This window comes from Asterias amurensis, chromosome 1 (assembly GCF_032118995.1).
Source record: "Asterias amurensis chromosome 1, ASM3211899v1".
Taxonomy (NCBI): Eukaryota; Metazoa; Echinodermata; class Asteroidea; order Forcipulatida; family Asteriidae; genus Asterias; species Asterias amurensis.
The window spans coordinates 18,757,990-18,779,734 of NC_092648.1; the positions used below are offsets into that span (position 1 = coordinate 18,757,990).

Here is a 21,745-nt window from a genome sequence, read left to right on the forward strand (position 1 = left end):
CCTCCCCCTCAATCTTCCCAGATACTTTAAAGATACTGGACACTATTGGTAATTATAAAAGACTAGTCTTCACAGTTGGTGTATCTCAACATATGCATAAAATAACAAACCTGTGAAAATTTGAGCTCAATCGGTCGTCGAAGTTGCGAGACAATAATGAAAGAAAAAAACACCCTTGTCACAAGAAGTTGTGCACTTTCAGATGCTGGATTTCAAGACCTCAAATTCTAATCTGAGGTTTCGAAATCAAATTCGTGGAAAATTGCTTCTTTCTCGAAAACTACTTTACTTCAGAGGGAGCCGTTTTTCTCACAATGTTATATCAATGTTACCTCAATACTCGTCAACCTCTCCTCATTACTCGTTACCAAGAAAGGTTTCACGCTATAATTATTTTGAGTTATACCAATAGTGTCCACTGCCTGTAACCATAAGGAGGAAGAATTAAACGGACTATTTTCCGCTTGTACAGAAGTACCCCCCTTAAATCCTCTAAAGAATTTCTGAGATTTCAAGCACTCGAAGAACACACAATAAGGGGTACACCATACCCTATATCATCACCAAATAGACCTTATCGCAAATACCGGGGCGCGCGCGTAAAGCTTGGAATTAGGTGCATTGTGGTCTAGCTGGTAGCAAAGTTTGATGCATATCTATCCCACAATGCACCTCATTCAACAGTCTGCGCTTGCGCATTGGTATTTGCGCTTGCGCATTGGTATTTGCGCTTGCGCATTGGTATTTGCGCTTGCGCATTGGTATTTGCGCTTGCGCATTGGTATTTGCGCTTGCGCATTGGTATTTGCGATAAGGTCTATGACAATAAGAATCAAATCAAGTGCACCTTGCTGGCAAGTAAATACACACATGGTTTCACCGCAAACCTCATCATGTACTGCCTCAAATCCTATAGCAAGGAACCTTATTCAGGCATGACATTAGGTCCCTGGAAAAAAAAGTAGGAATATTTTATCGAGTACAAAGGCTGACCTACACGTACACATCATGTGTGCTCTAATAGACATTTCAGGCTGTTTAATCACAATTTTTTCAGATTTTTAAAAGGGCAAAACGAAATTGGGGAACAGTCTTAAAGGCAGTGGACACTATTGGTAATTACTCAGAATAATAATTAGCATAAAACCTTACTTGGTAACGAGTAATGGGGAGAGGTTGATGGTATAAAACATTGTTAGAAACGGCTCCCTCTGAAGTGCCATAGTTTTTGAGAAAGAAGTAATTTTCCACGAATTTGATTTCGAGACCTCAGATTTAGAACTTGAGGTCTCGAAATCAACCATCTAAACGCACACAACTTCGTGTGACAAGGGTGTTTTTGTCTTTCATTATTATCTCGCAGGTTCGATGGCCGATTGAGCTCAAATTTTCAAAGGTTTGCTATTTTATGCAAATGCTGAGATACACCAACTGTGAAGGCTAGTCTTTGACAATTACCAATAGTGTCCACTGCTTTTAAGTAGGAAGAATATCATGCCTGCTTATTATACATAAAAAAGACATCATGCCCATTAATTTTGTGAAAAATAAGTGCAGAGTTAGTACATTGACACCCAAATGATTGATCCAAGGTGACTTAATTTGTGATAGACATTTGACAATGTAGAAATCTTAGCCTTTGAAAGAGACTCTGTAAGGGTCGAACAAATCAGGCCATTAACTAGTTTTTTTTGCATTTATACCATACGTCCTTTTGGTTGGTAAGCAGTTTGCGAACAGCTAACTCTATTTTCTCAATATGGAAATCTGTCACCTACAATGCCATAGCGCATACTGCACAAAAACAGGTACTATACGTTATCCCCTTTCTCATGCGCATGAATTATTGCGCATGACATGCATTGATAATGCATGGAAGTAGCATCAATCAAGAACAGGTGCACGCTGTATTTATGCTGTACTTGTCTTCCAAAGAGAGCTTTAATTGTCATCTAGGGTCATTATCAACGAGCCCTTTTCTCTTTTTATCCGGACGGGTCAGGAACCACCGTTTGTCAATCCAAGACTTGCTTTATTTATTGGAAATTCACATTTCCTGGTCGTCTATTCTATTATTCTAAAGTGTCACGATACTATTCCCCAAGACAGAGGCAGACAGTTAACTTTTTAGTTTTTTTGAAAGCTTGGCATGGAATTCCTTTTCTTTAACTCTAAATAGTTAAAAACTGTATTTGTAGTTTATATTTGAGTGAGAAATTACCTCTTTCTCAAAAATTACGATACTTTAGAGGGAGCCATTCCTCCAGTGTTTTGTACTATCAAAAGCTCTCCATTGTGCATTACCATGTAAGTTTTTATGCTAATAATTATCTTTAGTAATTACCAATAGTGCATGTCCAGTGCCTTTAAAACAAAGCTGCCTTCCCCAAGGCAGAGGAAAAAAACCTCTCCCTGTGAGCCTGACTGGTGGGGATTAGACTATGAAAACATTGATCTCAAACCTAAGTCAACAACCTTCAGTATCGTGTGACTGACACAAGACTTCAACAGGAACTGCCGACTTTCACAACAAGTGGTATCCAGCACCTTACATCCAGTGACCACACACACAATACATTACAATCAACTAAATGAAAATGGGCCCAATTTCATAGAGCTGCTTAAGCAAACAGTTTTCTGCTGAGCAGAAATAAGCAGGATACCAGTCACAAATTGTGTATATGACATGGTGTTTCAGCTGGTAACCCTGTCCTGGTAAGCACAATTCTGTTGTGCTTAGCTACTTTTTTGGGGGGGCTTAAGCAGCTCTATAAAATTGGGCACAGGTTGAGGATCAGGTTTGCTCAGTGGTTTCTATCCCTGCCTTTCACCTCTGTGGACCCCGGTTTGAATCCCACCTCGGACCGAAGTCTTACATTTTGATTGGGTTTTCAGTCCCTATCTGTTTACAGGGGTTTCCCCCAATAATCTCACATCTAAACCTGAACTGCAATGTTTCCTTTCCTATTTATCCTCTTATTTGGTGCTAATTGTGCTGTTGGATGTGTAATCAAATAAATGTAGGATAAATAAAATCAGTTTCATTACGAGGGGTATTATTTATCTTTCCCTTTCATTCGTTCAGTATCCATGAAGTTTACCAGAAATAAGTAGGCTTGATGTTGTTTTTAACAATGTCACTTTTACTTTGGATAAGGAATTAAGAAAGTCATGGGTTATTTTCTGAAGAGATGAGTTAGGCGTGGTGTGACATCACTTGAACAGGTGGGGGGGGGACACTTGACACTGAATAAACAGAAGTTAATGCTGCGGAGGTTAATTTTTCTTGGATGCACACAAGACCTTGCTAATAATGGCACTTTGTACAAGTGGTCACTTTTCTCTTCTATGGGCATAGCCTTGATCAAGGCGCTCCAGCCAGCCGCGACCAGCATAATCCGCGCGAGTCCCCACTGAATTCCGCCAGCACACCCCATACATAACACAAAGCGTGCATATACGTGTACAGCGTATGTACACATACATGTACATGCACTATCTCTACGGTATACATTACATTGTACATGTGAGTACTTTGTTAGTAGCTTCTAAGTAGGCTGTTGTTTGAGCTACGCGTACGAGGTTGACAGACTTGACCGTACTCACGACTTCGCTATACTGTTCTCGCTGTACAATGTACTGTACATACAATGTATACGTTGTTCGTGTATACACTGCGTGCAGTTTGTTGCGTAATTTTGCCGCACACACTACGCCAACAGCCTTGAATCAAGGCTAAGAATCAAGGCTCCTATGGGCATGATATTTGGTCCTTGGAGATAGTAGGAATATATTATCAAGTATCAAGTCATGTCCTATGGTGTAGGATTAATGGACATTTCTGGCTATTGAATTAAAAAAAAATATATAAAAATGATCAAAGGGCAAAACAAATCGAAAATCATGTAGACCAGAATATCACACCTGCTGTCTAACAGCGCTAGCATTGAATGTCTGCATTAGCGATGTGAGTATGGCATCCTTGGTTGCACACAGAATTAGCAAGACAAGGTTTAAGAGTCATGGCTGACCAGAATGTCTAAAACTAGGATTCAAAACTTAAGGAGGTCTGGAACTACGCAGAGAGGTCAGACAGGATCAGTAGATGGTGGTATGGAGATAAGTAGAGACATTATTGGCAAAAATTGAATCAATAAAGTAGTGGGCCAAACAAAAACAGAATCTTGATTAATACAAATCAAGCAAGGTATTTTTGTAAGAGGACCATCAAATCATCAGAATTTTTTTTAACCAAATTTCCTCGCCAACCCACATGATATGTTCTCATAGGTTTTAAAGAACCCTGTAGAATAGATGCAAAGCAGTAATTTATGTTTTCTCAACATCTAGTCAGAGTGTGGGTCCGGGCTGTCAGTCAGGCACTTGTCTTCTTGACTATCGCTATATTTGATTTGTCCTTCAGATGGGACGTAGCTCCGTTAGTCCTATGTGCTGTGTAATGTACATACACAGAGCCAAGTAGACTTATCTTTTACAGGCAAAGTATTTGGTTTTTGGAGCCAGTTTAAACATGTATAAATTTACATAAAATAAAACTAGCCTAGAGCGCCCGCTAGTTAATTGTTGGTTCGAGTCCAACTCTATTAAATTTTCTTTGTTCAACCCTAAATATAAAATAAAAAAAATTACCTGTGAAAATTTCATTTCAAAAGGTCACAGGTGGTCACATTTTAGAGATATTCGCCGAAAATCCCCGGAGATATATATGGCCTTACAGGAAGATTAATCCCTCATAGGAGTACACAATCTGAGAATTGTTACTGACAGTAATGCTTCTCAGACTAAACTTTGGGGGAATAAAAAGAAGATACTTTTTACATTAACCATTACTTTGTAAAATGTTTCTCAACATTCCTTAATACTTTCTAAAGCTGCTGTAGGTTTAGGCTTCTAACCAAAAGTTGTTATCGCCATTAGTGCTTACCAAAAGTATTACCTTCCCTTTAAGAGAATGGGGTTAGCCCAGGAATATCTGGCCTGGTTGGCAGTAGGCTTGAACTGCATCACTGTGTAAACACTTACAAGGTGCAGTACGAATGGGTCTCATAATTCAAACGAAACTCTGTGTACCTGTTTGAACGCTTTGACTGATTAAGTGCTACATAACAACTACATAATATTATCATTGTGAATATTATTTTGACTTGAGTTTGACAGAGAAAATTGACTAGAGTGGGACTTGAACCAACGACCTCCGGTTTAACGTGCCGGCGCTCTACCAACTGAGCTATCCAGCCCTATGTTGGCAGTCTCCCTATTTTGTCAATATCTTTGTTCAGGGGTGCCAGTCAGAAGCCGTACAACTGCTAACTGCTGTGGAAGCCGCTTCCCAATTCTCTTTGTTCAAACCCAAATCATTACAAAAATTATCCATTCAGTTTTCCTTGTGGTTAATAATATTTGAATATTATTTTGTGTACAACTTAACATACCTTAATTGAAGTTACGGCTTTAGTTTTTCAGAGTAACTCTGGACAAGGCTGTAGAGAGACTCAATCAGAGTACAACATTCATCCCATTTGTTCCTCTCCGGCCCCGTAAGGCTATTGACGTTTTCTGCGTAGCGTAACACACCTTTCAAAAATCTGTTGAGAAGTTGAAGAATGAAATCAATCAATGAATGAAACAAAGTGTTGGATGAAACACTAGGTGTAGAGAATTCCCAGGCCTGATACTTTATATAGACAACAAAGGCGATTGCCTCCATGCCCCTAGTCATTGCCTTTGGTGCCCTTGAAATGCTACAGTAGGAGAAAATGCCTTGGTGCCCTTGCCCTTACAAAAACGAAGCATACAAGGCCTCAATACCTGATAAATGAAATCTTTACAGGGAACTTGGATTTTGGCTTTGAGCTGCGTCCAATTGTGTCTACGCATCTAAATGGATAACTGCCTAATCATGCAAGGAACTCAACCCAACTTCTGCTTGCATTGCGCGTTATTCACGCTCAGCGCATAGTTGTGCAGTCAAAATATTATTTCTGCTGCCCATCAAGATAATCGACTTTACACTGTGTGACGCCAAGTGGGAACTATTTATAAGCTGTTTTATTATTAAAACTACATGTAAAGACAAAAAAACAAAAACACAATCACTACCTTTCCTTTAATCAAGTTAAGTTGCACTTTTCATTTCAAGCCACTTTTCCTTATACTATCAATTCAAAAGGTGAGCCTATAGGAAAACTATTGATTTCAAGGATGATAATTTTTCTAGAGCAGCTGAAAAACACAAACAGGGGAAGTTACGCAAACACGCATTCTGTCAGTTATGACAGAAGTTATACGGAGTCTGACAATTCCTGTAAAAGTTCTCTCCTTTGACGATCAATAATCAAATTTGATAAATTCAATCAGTTCCCAACGGCAGGGTCGAGAGATGACGTAGGGACACACATAAAGTCGAGAGATGACGTAGGGACACACATAAAATCTAACAATGTCTTTTGGATGGTTTAGTTTTTAGGGCATGTGGTAGACACTCCGCGTCATGCTTCCTGTGTGTGCCATTCAACCATGCTCAGCATCATAACAAAGCAAAACAAACAAACAAAGGGCACGGAGATTGCTAATCTTATAAGAGTTATTCACATAAATGAAAAAAATTAAATGCTAAGGACGAATCCGAATTTGGCAGCTACGGCTACGGCTGTTGCTAAGGGTGTTGCTATGGACAACCTATACTTCAAAGCATGATGAGGCAGAAATCTAGCTCTAGCTGTAGCCGCTAATTCGGACAGGGCCTCAGAATAAACTATAAATAATAGTAAACTTGTGAGTACAACCATGTAATAATTCTCTTTAAAGGGAGTGTTGGCTCAATATGTATTATTTTCTTAAAAGCCACTGTTTCATAGCTTGTTTTATTTGAGTGGCAATTTATAAAAAACAAATAAAACAAACTTACTTGATTTGTGACTGGATATCTTTGGAAGTGGAGGACTTTAAAGAAGTAAGGTTTCTGAGTTGACAGAAGAGAAGTAAAATAATGAGCCTCAGTCCTGACGACAGCCTTGGAATACTGGAGTGAAAACAACACCAATGTAAACAAAATTATACAAGTATTCATTTATTTTATTTATTATTTTATTATTTATTTTTATTTTATAATTTTGTTCTTCACTGTCACCAACACTACAAAATGAAATATAAGAATATCCTAAAATATAGTTTACACAACCGCAAGTGCCACTAACCATCCGAGCAAATCAACATCCCCCTTTCATAAGTCCATCGCCTTTTGAGACAGATGGACGCCTAGCGCTACTACACACTAAAGATGATTTCATTCGAAATTGGTTTGAGGTAAAATATCAAAACAATTTCTTTCCAATAAGGATTGATTGAAAAAAAAAACCCATAAATTGGGGATGCTATTAATTACACGTATACAAAATTCAAACATGCAACATTCTAATTGTAAAAAAAGAGGACATGGTCGATCACACTTAACTTGTGTACAGTTTTTTTTCAAATTTTATATGGCACTGTTTTGACAAGAAAAGGAGGAAATCAGCTAATCAGCTGAACAAAATTCATGCCTAAAAATTACAATATTCAAAAACTTCAAATGCAGGCGTAAAATTGTGGAAAATACTGTGTCTTAAGCCTTATTGCCTTGAGGATTCTGAAATTGATCATACTCCTACACGGCACATCATCAGTAAAAAAACAAAGCCTCCTTCGCTGCAACAATCCCTAACGTAATTAAAATTCAGGTCTGCTAATCCACGCTGGGGACCGAACCTGACAACCCTGCGCCTACTGCCTGCAATTGGGAAACGTGTAATTTGCAGTGATGTATGTTGTTTCGATGGTAGATAACTGGGTCAGAAACTCATTGGGGACTTGGCTTTATGGATTATTTATCTTCATTTTATCTTGCTCTGATTTCTTTATAACAATTTTTTGATCATAACAGAGGCCTGGAATTCTCGTTAGCTTGTTTTTTTTCACAGTCCAATAACATCAGACACCCACAACTATTTGTGTGCACTTTTTGCGAAGCCTTTATTAAAGACACTGGACACTATTGGTAATTGTCAAAGACCAGTCTTCTCACTTGGTAATCTAAACATGCATAAAATAACAAACCTGTGAAAATTTGAGCTCAATTGGTCGTCGGAGTTGCGAGATAATAATGAAAGAAAAAACACCCTTGTCACGCGAAGTTGTGTGCTTTCAGATGCTTGATTTCGAGACCTCAAATTCTAAATCTGAGGTCTTGAAATCAAATTCGTGGAAAATTACTTCTTTCTCAAAAATTACGTTACTTCAGAGGGAGTCTTTTCTCACAATATTTTATACTATCAATCTCTCCCCATTACTCGTTACCAAGAAAGGTTTTATGCTAACTATTATATTGAGTAATTACCAATAGTGTCCACTGCCTTTAATGCATAAATCACTGGCAGGGTTCTCCCTTGACACTGGCCTGGTGCCCGGCGTACATTGTCTAGAAAAACCTGGTACGGGCTAGTAAACACTACTAAAAACTGTGCAACCTACTAGTTTAAACTGCTCAATTTTTTTCTAATCAGATGTGAATAATACATCTTTTAAATGTGTTCTTATTATTTTTTTAATGTTTGATTAGTTTTGTTTGCCTATTAATGCATCAGAAAGATACATTGATGACAACAGGTGTTTAAAATCAGGGCTACTAAAACTTCCTGGGGGCAAGCTAAACCAGAGTTTATTAGCCTGGTTGGCTACTCAACAAAAAACTTATATAGAGCAAAGACCGGATTAGATTTGACAAAGTTCTTTCTGCTTCGAGAAAAACAAATCTTAAAATCTTTAAATTTATTATTCATGTTTTATTGTCACATGTAAAATATATACAGTGAAATGTATTTTGGTTTTGCGTGTCTAAAAACATGTTTTTGCTACATGCTGTGAAGTAATGGCATGTTGTGCTGTACATTTCGGTTGCCATGCTAAAACATCATGTACTGGCGATTTCAAACATTCAATTTCTAACAGAGACTGACAATTACTTTATCTGGCTGTCTTATAGTCTTAATGCCAAGTTTCACATTGTGGGTCCACTAATCAAATAAGTGGACAGCTGATACACACGTGAACCCGACACGTGCTGGTCAACCTTGAGACGGTCAGCGGTCACAGAGCGACAGGACAACATGACAGCGACTTTGTAAGATCTTTAAGTACAAATTAATTTAAAAGCACCTTATTATCCACTTCCTGTACCACTCCATATCAGGGCCCAATTTCATGTATACACAAACAAAATTGAATGCATTTATAGATAAAAAGAAAAGCTTAGTCTGAGTGGATTGAGGAATAATGTGTGTATTAGGTGCATTTTAATGATGAATTTGTTGATAAAAATTGGCCGGGAAAACCTATACTATTATTACTATTATTATTTCAACATGTTGATAACATAACGATTAAAATTTACAAGGCGCTATTCCATCAAGATCACAGCACACTTGAAAGCAATTAACATGGCAAAAGGTGAGTCTTTAGAACTTTACAAATTTATGCAGATAGAGAAACAGATTCCCTAATGGCAGTAGGGAGATTGTTCCAAATCACTGGCCCAGCTACACTTCTAGAGCTAACAAAAGCTCTTCCAACTCAATAACAGCTTTAATACCTCGATGTTATATTAAGACATTAAACTTTGTATACTGCAACAGCGAAAAAAGTAAGCAAAAAACAAGGAAATGACTAAACACACTTAACTGTGTATAGTGTGTTTCAATTGTTAAATAATGGCACTTTTATTGGGGGAGGTGGGGTGGAGGAAGTCAGCTGATTAGATGCACTCCTCGGGCATGATATTTGTTCCTTGGAAAAGAGTAGGACATTTTTTACCGAGTACAAGGGCTGTCCTACAAGTACACATGGTGTTGGCTTTAAAGACAGTGGACACTATTGGTAATTGTCAAAGACCAGTCTTCTCACTTGGTGTATCTCAACATATGCATAAAATAACCAACCTGTGACAATTTGAGCTCAATCGGTCTTTGAAGTTGCGAGATAATAATGAAAGAAAAAAACGCCTTTGTCACACGAAGTTGTGTGCTTTCATATGCTTGATTTCGAGACCTCAAATTCTAAACTTGAGGTCTCGAAATCAAATTCGTGGAAAATTACTTCTTTCTCGAAAACTACAACACTTCAGAGGGAACCATTTCTCACAATGTTTTATACCATCAAACTCTCCCTGTTACTCGTTACCAAGTAAGGTTTTATGCTATTAACTATTTTGAGTAATTACCAATACTGTCCCCTGCCTTTAATATCCTTATCAGGCTATTTGATCACAATTTTTCAGATTCCTCTAATGGCAAAACAGAAATCAGACTAAAGTAGGAGGAACATCAAGCCTGACTCCTAAATGAGGGAGAAGAAAAACAAAAGAAAGTCCCATACCATTGTGAAGATGGAAGTCCAACCAGAAACAAGAAATAATTTCACTCTGGCCCACGAAATCCAAGTATCCCTAATGTTAGTAAATCTGACCATATCCCACTTGATGACCGACCACAAATTGGGCGTGTAGTTGTGACAGCAACTGGGCAAATAAATCTGACTCACTCAATTATTTCATTCTCGTCAGGAGAAAGAAACCTCTACTCCAATAACAAAACTATGAATATCCTCGAGTCCCATTGACCCATCCGGAAGGGGGAAATGTTTGACTTCCTTTGTGGATCTCATCAATAACTTCAGTTTTACTTCTTAAAGGCACTGAACACTATTGGTAATTACTCAAAATAATGGTTAGCATAAAACCTACTTGGTAACAAGTGATGGAGAACTGTTGATAGTATAAAACATTGCGAGAAATGGCTCCCTCTGAAGTAATTTTTGAGAAAGAGGTAATTTTTCCTTCTCAAATATTAGAAGGCTTCAGGGTAACATTTTTGAAGGCATCTGCAAGCACACGAATTTGTGCAACAAGGGTGTTTCTTCTTTCAATGTTCTTTTGCAACTTCGATGACCAATTGAGCCCAAAAGGTTTGTTATTTTATGCATATGTTGAGATACACCAAGTGAGAATACATGGTCTTTGACAATAACCAAGCATGTACAGTGCTTTTAATCCAGGTCATTGAACAATGCTCAGCCCTTATTCTGCGAATGCCATTGTAATACTGAAGGAAGGATGTGGAGTTAACTTCTGGACTGGAGTGACCTTTGAGCATCGGGGAGGGCGGGGGGAAGCTGGGATTGTAAATTGGATGCTGCTTGACATCTTAAGTCATCTTATTCCATTAAGCTGTTCATCATTACCATTAGGCGGCTAAGCAAACCATTTGTCATTTGTCATTTATTTTTATTGATTGGTTTGTAATTCGATTGAGGAATAAGCCCCCAACCCTACCACATCTGATGATATATGAGACAAAGAAATAGTTTGATCAAGTTGTTTAGTATGAAATTTTAACAAATTTAAGTTTGTAACTAAAAAGAAACCATAGAGGTAAAGACGAATGTTGACTTTAGTCTTTAAATGGTTTCCATCAAATATACTTAAAAAAAAACATTTTAAAAAATCCAAATGCTCTCCAGCATTAAAATGTATGGGTTTCTTATAATACGACACAACACACAAACTTCCACACATTTACATTAAACTTTAACATGGTTAAAAGATAATGATGGTATGTAGACAGCTTCCCTTATTATATAAGGTGCTGTAGTTTTTGAGAAAAGTGTAAAACAATGTCACCAAAAAAGGTTTTATCTCAGGAGGCAAACATTATTTTTTAGAAACAATGTATTTACCAGTACTGGTATTTAGGCAACTGTCCTGAAAACATCGCTCTGTGATTTTCACTTCTTTTCTCAAAAACACCTTTTTCTAAAAAAAAAACTTGACAACTAATGGAGCTGACATTTCTTCGGGTAAATTATATTACATACATCTTCATTCACAGTGAGTAGGGGTTCATGTCATGGCCAAAAACTTGATCTACAAAAGGTGACTAAAACTTTCGACTCACCTGTTTAGAAGTCTTGAATAATTGGCCCTCTGTCGAGATCTGAGCTCCATAGCAACATATTGTTGATATCTTTGAGTTGCCATGGTGACTACATTAACACCAATTGCCTCGCACTGCACTGTGATGCGTCTGAGTAGTGACGTCACTTCCAATTCCTTGCGAGGTCTACGAATAAGTCAACAAAAACAGTGTTACTAAACATTAAAAACGTAAACCGGCAAAATCAAAGGACAAACTGAAGCAAATTTACAGAAAACTAGAGAAATAATAAAAATAATATTTATAATTATAAAAGTATTTGTAGAAGGCTGCACACGAAGGGAGGTCCTCAAGGCACTTTATAACAAAATATATTTAAACAAAAAACCCCAAAACACAACAATAGAAAATAAGTCTTAACTACTAGACCAATATTAGACTGCCATATTTTCAAAAAAAATATGCATTTTGAAGAAAACAAATTGTGACAGTCACCTGAATAGAGTTTCTGCAGATGACTTAGAGATGCATTCAACAAGTGGCTGTAGGTCAGAGAAGGGCATCAATGTACTGGCGACACAAAATGGAGAATCATTTATAAATAAATTAGGATTTAAGGCTGTATGTCCTTGTGAAGAATGCTACTTAATTCTTGAAGTTACACTATGTAGGAATCTCTTTAAAAACCAGACAGGACCTGCCGTCGATTTCACCAAACTCTTCACAACTTAAGATTAATCTTAGGTCTTAGGACGAGTCCCAACCCTGCACTGTAGCATGCAGACCTTAAGATTAATGCTAAGTTAGGACGGGTTACTCGTCCTAACTCAAGTTAGGATCAATCCTAGCGTTTCGTGAAATCGACGGCTGATTTCATAGAACTGCTAAAAGGTATTTTACAGGATTATGGTCTGAAAGCTTACTGATTATGAAGTACATACTAGAACTATCTTTTTCCGTCAAATATTTCCCTCTGAAATTAAGTCATAATATATAGGGGAAAAAAATACAACTGCGAGAGCTTAGAATATCCTTTCTTTCCTGCAGTGTTCAAGTCCTTCACTATTTTCCAAGCCACACTGTGTCTGCTAGAGAGGGAGGCTTGATGAACTTGCTCAACATGCATCTTAAAGCCATTATACACTTTCGGTAAACAGTATTGTCCAAGTCCCACACTTCGTGTATCACAACTTATATATAAAACAACAAACCTGTGAAAATTTAGGCTCAATCGTTCATCGGAGTCGGGAGAAAATAACGGGAAAACCCACTCTTGTTTCCGCGCGTTTCGCCGTGTCATGACATGTGTTTAAAATAAATCCGTAATTCTCGCTAACGAGAATTTCTATTGTTTTACTGTTTTCTCAAAAAGTAAAGCATTTCATGGACTAATATTTCAAGAGAAGTCTTTCACTATTACCTTCTGTAAACCCTGTAAATTATTTGTAAATCTGTGAATTTTTTATTTTTTTTTTCTGTACCGAAAGGGTCCAATGGCTTTAAAGCCATTGGACACTTTCGGAACAGAAAAACAAATAAAAAATTCACAGATTTACAAATAACCTACAGGGTTTACAGAAGGTAATGGTGAAAGACTTCTCTTGAAATATTATTCCATGAAATGCTTCACCTTTTGAAAAAACATTAAAACAATTATCAAATATCGATATCGAGAATTACACATTTATTTTAAACACATGTCATGACACGGCGAAATGTGCGGAAACAAGGGTGGGTTTTCCGGTTATTTTCTCCAGACTCCATTGACAGATTGAGCCTAAATTTTTACAGGTTTGTTATTTTACATAGAAGTAGTGATACACAAAGTGTGGGCCTTTGGACAATACTGTTTACCAAAAGTGTCCAATGGCTTTAAGCAAAGCCGTTTCTTCTGACATGTACGATTCTTTCTGCTTAGCTTGCCGGATGTTGTTACCCTCTTTGTTTGCAGTATGAATTTCTGTTCTTGCAGCTTGTACTTTCCAAGATTGAGACATGTTCTTAAATGATGATGATACCAATCCTGTATGACACCTTTAATATCATAAGAACCAAAGGATTAATCCACGACATGACTCAAGACGTCATCTGTCTGTCTCACCTCTCCATAAGATGTTCTGATTCCATAAGCTGCTCGCCATGATTCATTCTGAGTAGACTCCTCATCAACTCTCGTCGTCGTCCAACACTGCCACTGTCTCCGCCCGACCACGCCTTACACGATGCCACACCCTCATCCTCAGGTCCTCTCAGGTCAACCCACTTAGACAGTGACTTGATAAAGCTAAGAAGCTCCTCCTTGGCGAGGCATATTGGATGAAACAGAGACGTGTAGTCGGCAGCCATTGTGTTAATTCTACTGAGTAAAGGTACCTAAGGAAAATTTAAAAACAGAAGTGAACTTTGCACCAAAACAAAAGTCCTTGCCCTTTAAAAGATGAAATTTCAGGCCTGCTGAAAAAGAGGGCAAAGCTGAACATTTGTACATTTTACAGTAAAAAAAAACCCAATGTCTATCATATTGTATGGTAAGTTTTAGCTCCCTTAGGAGCGCTACTGTTGCGCTGGGCTGTATACTCCACAGGGAGTCGAGATAGATTAAAGGAATGTTATTGGCCAAATGACCAGGGTACTTACGTAAAGCGCATTAAGACGGTTGTTGTGAAATGCGCTATATAAAAACTTAATATGATTATTATTATTTAACAAACCTGAGCTAGTGTTTGATCAGAACCCATGCGGCAGAAGGCAGCACATACTGTAATGACATGAACAGCTGATGATCTGACCATGGTGTGTAGGTCAAACTCCCCATGGCTGATGTGGTCTCTCAGTCTTGGGCCATCTGGATGGACAAGAAGATCCAGTAGCATTTCCTGTTTGTAAGTAACAAAACAATGAATGATTAGGTGAGGTTTGCGGTAGCACCATGTGTAAATCTGTTTTGAGCAGATTTGCTTCTAAAAAGAGCCGGTGGTTAAAAACTCCCTTCTACATGTAATGGGGACAGGAAGCCTGTTCCACAGGGGGGAGGTAGCAGTGAAAAAAGCTCTGGCATCGACTTGTTTGTGTGACTTGTTCACATCTTCATCTACATCTAAGATAATAAATTTGCATCGGGATAAAGAATATTAATTTTTTTTTTTTTACCAATACACCGATTAAGTTGGTAAGACACTGCTATAGAATTGAAAGGGTCGTGGGTTCGAATCCCACCTAATGCCTGTGATATTTTTTCACAGGACTCGGGGGAAGTACCGAGTATACAGTGCTAACAAATATTGGTGTATGGGTAAAAACCAAAATTAATACATCTACATCAATGATAATACTTGTCAAAGACTTTCCAGCATCTGAACAAGGTAATAAATGTGGGAGGAAAACCCCAAAGAATTATTCCAGGGAATACCCCTGCAGTCAGTGAGGTACGGATTGAAAACCCACTCCACATAGTTCCCTGGTAGGAATCGAAAGCCGGGGTCCCAGAGGTGGAAGGCGTGGCAAGACACCAGTACGCCAAACTACTCCCACATGATGCAAGGTTAGTGGGTCAGGTGGAAGAGATGTATCTCTGTGTGGTAAAAGACAGAAAAAGCTTTCTGCATTTGAGGGCTATTGTATAAACTATTCGACCACAAAGCAAACAAGGCAAGAGAAACCTTAAGTTGATTATAAGGCTCACCATGTATGACTCTCCTAAAGTTGGTATCAATGCATTGACGGATTCATCATGAGACAAGGTTGGACACAGCATCTGATAGATAAAGAAAAGATAAACAATTGACAGCAACTTCTTAGTATTTTTTTTAAAGTAGACATTCCAAAGAAAGTTGACGGTGACTTGAGCTAGCTAGTCGAAACAATGAGATCTAGAAAGAACTCATTCCACTGCAGTGAAGTTAATAACGAGAAGTAATCTCGATGAACTAAACAAAAGAAGCAGTCCTAGCCAATTTCCTACCTTTCGCCAAGGTAGCAGTTAATAAGCAGGAGAGTTCTTTTTAGAATTAAGTAGGTTCCCGAATTCCGAAATCTACTCCGTGGCAGTAGAATAAAAAGCAAGACCTAAATCCTTAGGAACAAAAATCTACACAGCGAAGCAGTTACACTACTACTACACATGGTGTTACCACAAACCTAATATACATTGATACCTCACCATATGCAATGCCTCAAAACATTGATACAAAGTTGATGTAAATGAAACTTTCTGAATTTTAAGTTAACCACAATACTGCTTAAAAAATAACTGAAAAGTTATTTAATTAAAATAAGACAATGGAAAGAAAATCCTTACCTCATCAAATGTTGTGAAGTAATCCGACTGAAAAAAGAAAGGATGCCAACTTTAACAACTAGCCTCTAATAATTATGTAAAAACACAACGTAAAACCATTGAAAATGTGATGACCAAAATAGCAAAACCACACACGAGGGCAGCTTGCACATAGGTCTTACATGGCTACTTTTCTACTTTGGGAGTCAGTCGGTAAGCGTCTAAATGCAGTGTCACCTATAGTTTACACAACACTATGATGACACAAGGGACAATGACCCCCAAAACTGAACATCCAAGATTATTGTGATGATGACATCAAACATCTTTAAGTGAGCAAATCATTATATACGGTCACCGTGGTCAAGTGGTTAGACTGCAGGACTTTCAATCACAAGGTTGTGGGTTCGAATCCCCCAGCTAACCGCTGATTTCTAAATGACTAGATTAAATATTGTCGTCTAGTTACTGAATCACAATTTCTTGATTTGTGCAATTATTCATAATCATAGACGTTAAACCAATGTTTGTATGAGAGAGATTGGTTGTTGCCAGCTTGATGTTTACATCCCCTTGTGGGAGTTTGCCGAGTTCTCTTGATGGGAAGATTATCTGAACAAACAACAACTATATATGATAATCATATACCTAGTATTTCTTCTCTACTCACTTCTGCCGTTAGTATTCTCTCTGGGCAGTCATTGGCCGTTGCAAACAATCCCCTCAGACCATTCTCAAGTTGTGGAAGTAAGAGGGCATTGGTCATACCATATCTGTTAACATAATAATAATCCGTTTTTACATAGCGCTTTTCACACCCGGAGGGCGTCCCAAAGCGCTTCACATTTTTACCCCTGGTCACTGGGCATTAAATCACTCCTTAAACCATCTCAGCTCCCTGGTGAGTATGATGACAGTTTACCCACACAATCTTTTTTTAAACCAAATAATATTCATTCATCCCCGATGCAAATTTAACATCCATTATAAATTGACTGAAGTTTGGGGAAACTTACTTATCTTCTTTGAAGTAGTCCAAGGCAGCGTAACAGAAAGGCAACATGGATTTGAGAAAGAAGTTGGTAGTTGAAAATAATTCCCATATTTGATCTAAATCAGCAGCATTGAAATCTGAAAAATTAACAATAAAGAAAGAAGCCTGTGACATCAATGCATTTTTGTTGACAAAAGAGTGTGAGAGGGTATTGATAGTGTCAAGGCCGAGTGGTTTAGAGCAACGCATTTAAGTTCAGGTGGTTTAGTTAATCGGCGTGTGGTTTCCAAACCTGGTTGTGACATTTTTGTCCTTGAGCAAGACACTTCATTATAATTGCTTCTCTTCACCCAGGGGTATAAATGGGTACCTGCGAGGGTAGAGGTTGATATTGTGTTTGAAAAAGCCACTGGTGCGCCACAGCAGCTCAGGGCTGTATACTGAGAAAGATTACAACAATAAAAATAAGTTGCCTGAGAAGATGGCGTTAAAGATTAAACTATCTATAAACAAAAAACAGTCCAAATCAACAAAATTAAACTTGCAGCAGAACTTAAAGGGACACATCAAATTCCCTCCTCACCTGGAAATCTTTGTGTAAATATTTCAGTTTGTAGTTGTGGCAAGGTGAGTGGGGTCCGATGTGGTATGTGACTGGGTGTTATTTGATGTTCAGTCAGTAAACTGCTCAGACTGGCAACAACCAGAAGTAGAAAGGTACTATACCTGTTTAGAGATTAAAAACAAAAAAGAACATTGAAAATCAAACAGCACTTTGGAAAATTACAACTAGCAAAAATCGAAATGCAAGTGATGCATACATTGAAAAATCTGAATAAATGAAGGTGTACAATAATTACCCCCAGAATTAGCTCACTTTATTGTCTTTTATTACCTTGAGCTTCATTCAGTTTATGGGTTCTTAAAATGACAGGTTTTTCTCCCAAGAAGTCTTAATAAATCGTCGTGCAATTGAAGTGTTTTCAGTTGTTTTAACTTCAACCAAATAAAAACGGTCAGTACACCTAAACTAGCTTTTTCAGTTTCAGTTTGCTTAATCTTTGAGGTATTGTTGTGTGGAGCTAGTTCCTTTTATTGGTGGTATTGAAATTAATTTCTGCTGAAATTTTCCAGAAAACCTGTAAAGTAACTGAAACACAAAGTTTTATGAACTTTTTGAATGAAATGTTTGTACTGTACCTCATTGGGATTTCATCTGGAGCAGCAAAACCATGCCATAATATATTCCGCAGGTTAAGGCTTGTTGGTGGACCAATCAGAATCTGTAGAAGGGTTATCTGAAAGATGGATTGACCAATAAGGGAAAGAGAGAGTCACAAATTGTCAGCAGGCCTGAAAGGTTGTTTTCGAGAGTAAATATCGTGGCTGATGGCTGTGGATGACGTGGTCTAGCCATAGCATTAGCCAAAGCTACTGTCTTGAACACTGCCTTTGAATTCCATTCTTGAGTTGAAAATGACAGAAAGTCTGAGGCAGGAGTTGTTTGAACTTAGCATCTTTGGCTTTGGATGTCATAGTTGGTTTAAACTACAATAGACGTCTAGCAAGAGTTGTATTTCCAAAAAGTTCAGATTACTAATATTAATAAGAATCTTACAGCGTTCTCTCCAAAGATGTCGATTAGTTCTTGAGTGGCAAGAAGATTCTTCAGCATTGCAGGACATGGGTCCTTACTCCTCACAAGAAATACCTGAAACAATGAGAGAGATTTGCTACAATTGATATCTTTTAAATTAATATTGACATATGATTATGTATGCATAACAAAAACTCTAGAATACATATGCAACATTCTAATTCTTATCAGACCAGGAACACTGGGGCGAGCCCCTTCTCTTTATAATAAGTGCACTGGGTTCTTTTACGTGCAATACACAACACACCGGACCTACAGCCTTACGTCCCATCCGAAGGACGTAGCAATAATGGTTCAGTGTCTTGCTAAAGGACACAAGTGTCACGACTGGGACTCGAACCAACACTCTGCTAAACAGAAACACCAGAGCTTGAGTCCGGTGCTCTTAACCACTCGGGCACAACACACCACAAGTTTATCAGGAACTAAGACTTTAAACTAATGGGAGACTTTGAGGTGCTAGGTGGCAGCAGACTTACCAGGTAAATTTCCATTGTTGACGTAGTTATGAGCATGCGCACATAACCGAGAACAATGGATTTTACCTGGTAAATCTGCTGCCACCAAGCGTCCTAAAAGTCCCCCATTGACTTACATCTCCAAGTGCTCTTTCCAAGGCTGCAGTTGACAGCAAGATGCTCAGGCTTGCAGTGACCCCTTGACCAGACCTTGCCATCTTGAAACAATCTAAGAAAAGCTGTGAGTGTCAAGAAAAAAATAATCCAAATATTATACAAATAATGACTGCTTTAGCTGAGTGCTATGGTTAACACTTTGACTCGTGAGGTGATCCCCCAGAGCATTTGTATCGCTTTCGCATTCGCAGGAAGTATGAACCGGGCTATACTTTGACAATGAAAATTTAAATTTTACCTGAGTATTGCCAGTCCATTGTAGATGCTTCGTGTATTTTTCTGAAATGTCCACATCACTTTGACGAAGAACCCATTCATGTAGTGTATGGCAGTATGGAGCAAGAGTAGCAACATAGCTCTCATACATGGATTCAATGGATTTCAATCCTAAAAACAGGCAAACATTTCAAGAATTTAGAATAATACACAACATTTATTAGTCATTTCCCAGCACACACTCAATATTTCCCTTCGTTTGAACTATGAGACCTACTCCTTTTACATAGCACAATGTAATGGTTATTGTAAGGTGCTGTTTTGAAAAACAAAACATGACAAGGGTTGCCTAATGATCTTTAAGGCTGCACAAGATTGGAGGGAATCATGATTTAGGACTGCCACAGCAAAGAACTAATAAGTATTGTTTGAAGCTGGAGAATGAAGACAAGCAGAATATACTGTTTAAAACATTGAGACAATACCGGCTCTTTTCAGAGCCAAAACTCCCACAAAAGAGATTTACACATGGTTGTACCCGCAAGTTTACTACTATAGTATTTATTTATGTTTCTTTAGGGAACTAATCTTTACCATCATCTAGGCTGACTCCGTCCACAGGTAGAAGGTTCCATAACAACAACCCCACCTTCGGATCGAAGAACGGTATTCCCCCAACGTCCTCCGCATCGGAATCAACGACAGATCCCAACTCGCACACAAGATGGTGTTTCTTTGGAGACAGACAAGTCGCCATCACCTCAGGTCAAAGGTCGCCATGGCAAAACTGATCTTCACCCCAAACACAGTTAAATGAAGATCTTTCAGAGCTCCTGTAAAATAAACATACCATCTAAATTTAAAACGGCAGCAGTGGAACACTGTAAAAAGGGGGCGGGGCCAAGTCATAAAACATCCATTTCATGTGCCCCCAAAATGTCCTTCTCCAATCAGTGAGAGGTGGGGTGGGGGCAAAGTAGAACACCGAAGGACTTGCAGCCACAAAGTTGTAGGTTTGAATCCTACTAGCTACAAATAAACCGCTGATTTCACAATTGTTAGAACAAGTGTTGTCGTCTTGATACGGAATCACAACTTCTTGATTTGGCAATTCATAATCGAAAAGCCAATGTTTGAACGAGAGAGATTGGCAGTTGCCAGCTTGGTCTTTGTATATTTACCCCCTCGTGGGAGTTGGCGAAGCATCTAACAAACAAACCAACAAACAAACAAACAATCAATTAAAGATTGTATATGTTATCTGTGAAGTTAGATGGAAATTTTTAGACCCAGTAACTGGGGCTCTGAACTAATTTTAATTTTTGTTTACATTTGCGTACGATGATGCAGAATGTCAAAATCATTAAAAATTAGTACAGGTTCCAAGTTTTACTGGGTCTAGGAAATGTTATGCAATTTGAAATTCTGCACCCTCGCTGTCATGCACACAACAACCACCAGTACAAAATGAGGTTTGTTTCGCTGTTGTCTCCACATGGAGACGACGTGGAGACGACAGTGAAACAAACCTCATAGTTCTAGAAGTAATAAAATGTAATCTACTCTAAGTGTTAGAGTCTAACTATTAAAAAATTAGTGAAACATCACTTCTTAAAAAGACATTGAAAATTTACTCTTCAACAAAAAACTTTTTGATGTATACTTTCCCTTTTTTGACATCTCAACTTTTTTTAACTTAACAGACTATTACAACATAGAGTGATACACTAAAAAAACTAAAGTAAACAGGTTACTCTTCTTATCCGCATCTAGAGAAAACAGCAAACTATAGGTCTGTAAAGTCTTCAAAGTTCAACGTTTCTTGCTTGTCAGCTCTGAATGGAAAGTCTAGACTTTGTTTTGTATGCAATAAAAAACACCATTGTGCATCCGAGTCCACTGTATTTATTGTCACGGGATGTTATAATTATGTCAGCTCTACACCTATTGAGGGGGAAGGCCGAGATTGCAGATGCCGAACAA

At 38.1% G+C, this 21,745-nt stretch overlaps 1 protein-coding gene across 3 annotated transcripts in view; it reads right to left on the reverse strand.

Annotated features, from left to right (window-relative positions):
• LOC139948788 (endoplasmic reticulum membrane-associated RNA degradation protein-like) overlaps positions 1–21,651 on the reverse strand; it is a 41,758-nt gene extending 20,107 nt beyond the window's left edge. For all 3 annotated transcript variants that reach the window (XM_071947118.1, XM_071947127.1, XM_071947133.1), the window contains exons 1-17: positions 21,517–21,651; positions 20,357–20,595; positions 19,785–19,933; positions 19,507–19,608; positions 18,873–18,965; positions 18,455–18,552; positions 17,838–17,980; positions 17,277–17,391; positions 16,931–17,033; positions 16,282–16,308; positions 15,667–15,738; positions 14,696–14,860; positions 14,086–14,357; positions 12,480–12,554; positions 12,006–12,170; positions 6,929–7,042; positions 5,454–5,606 (exon numbers count right to left, since the gene is read on the reverse strand). In XM_071947118.1, coding sequence (XP_071803219.1) covers positions 5,465–5,606; positions 6,929–7,042; positions 12,006–12,170; positions 12,480–12,554; positions 14,086–14,357; positions 14,696–14,860; positions 15,667–15,738; positions 16,282–16,308; positions 16,931–17,033; positions 17,277–17,391; positions 17,838–17,980; positions 18,455–18,552; positions 18,873–18,965; positions 19,507–19,608; positions 19,785–19,933; positions 20,357–20,519 — 1,998 coding nt within the window. In that variant the 5' untranslated portion in view covers positions 20,520–20,595; positions 21,517–21,651 and the 3' untranslated portion in view covers positions 5,454–5,464. The remainder of the gene's footprint in view (positions 1–5,453; positions 5,607–6,928; positions 7,043–12,005; positions 12,171–12,479; positions 12,555–14,085; positions 14,358–14,695; positions 14,861–15,666; positions 15,739–16,281; positions 16,309–16,930; positions 17,034–17,276; positions 17,392–17,837; positions 17,981–18,454; positions 18,553–18,872; positions 18,966–19,506; positions 19,609–19,784; positions 19,934–20,356; positions 20,596–21,516) is intronic.
• Positions 21,652–21,745: the final 94 nt, after the last annotated feature.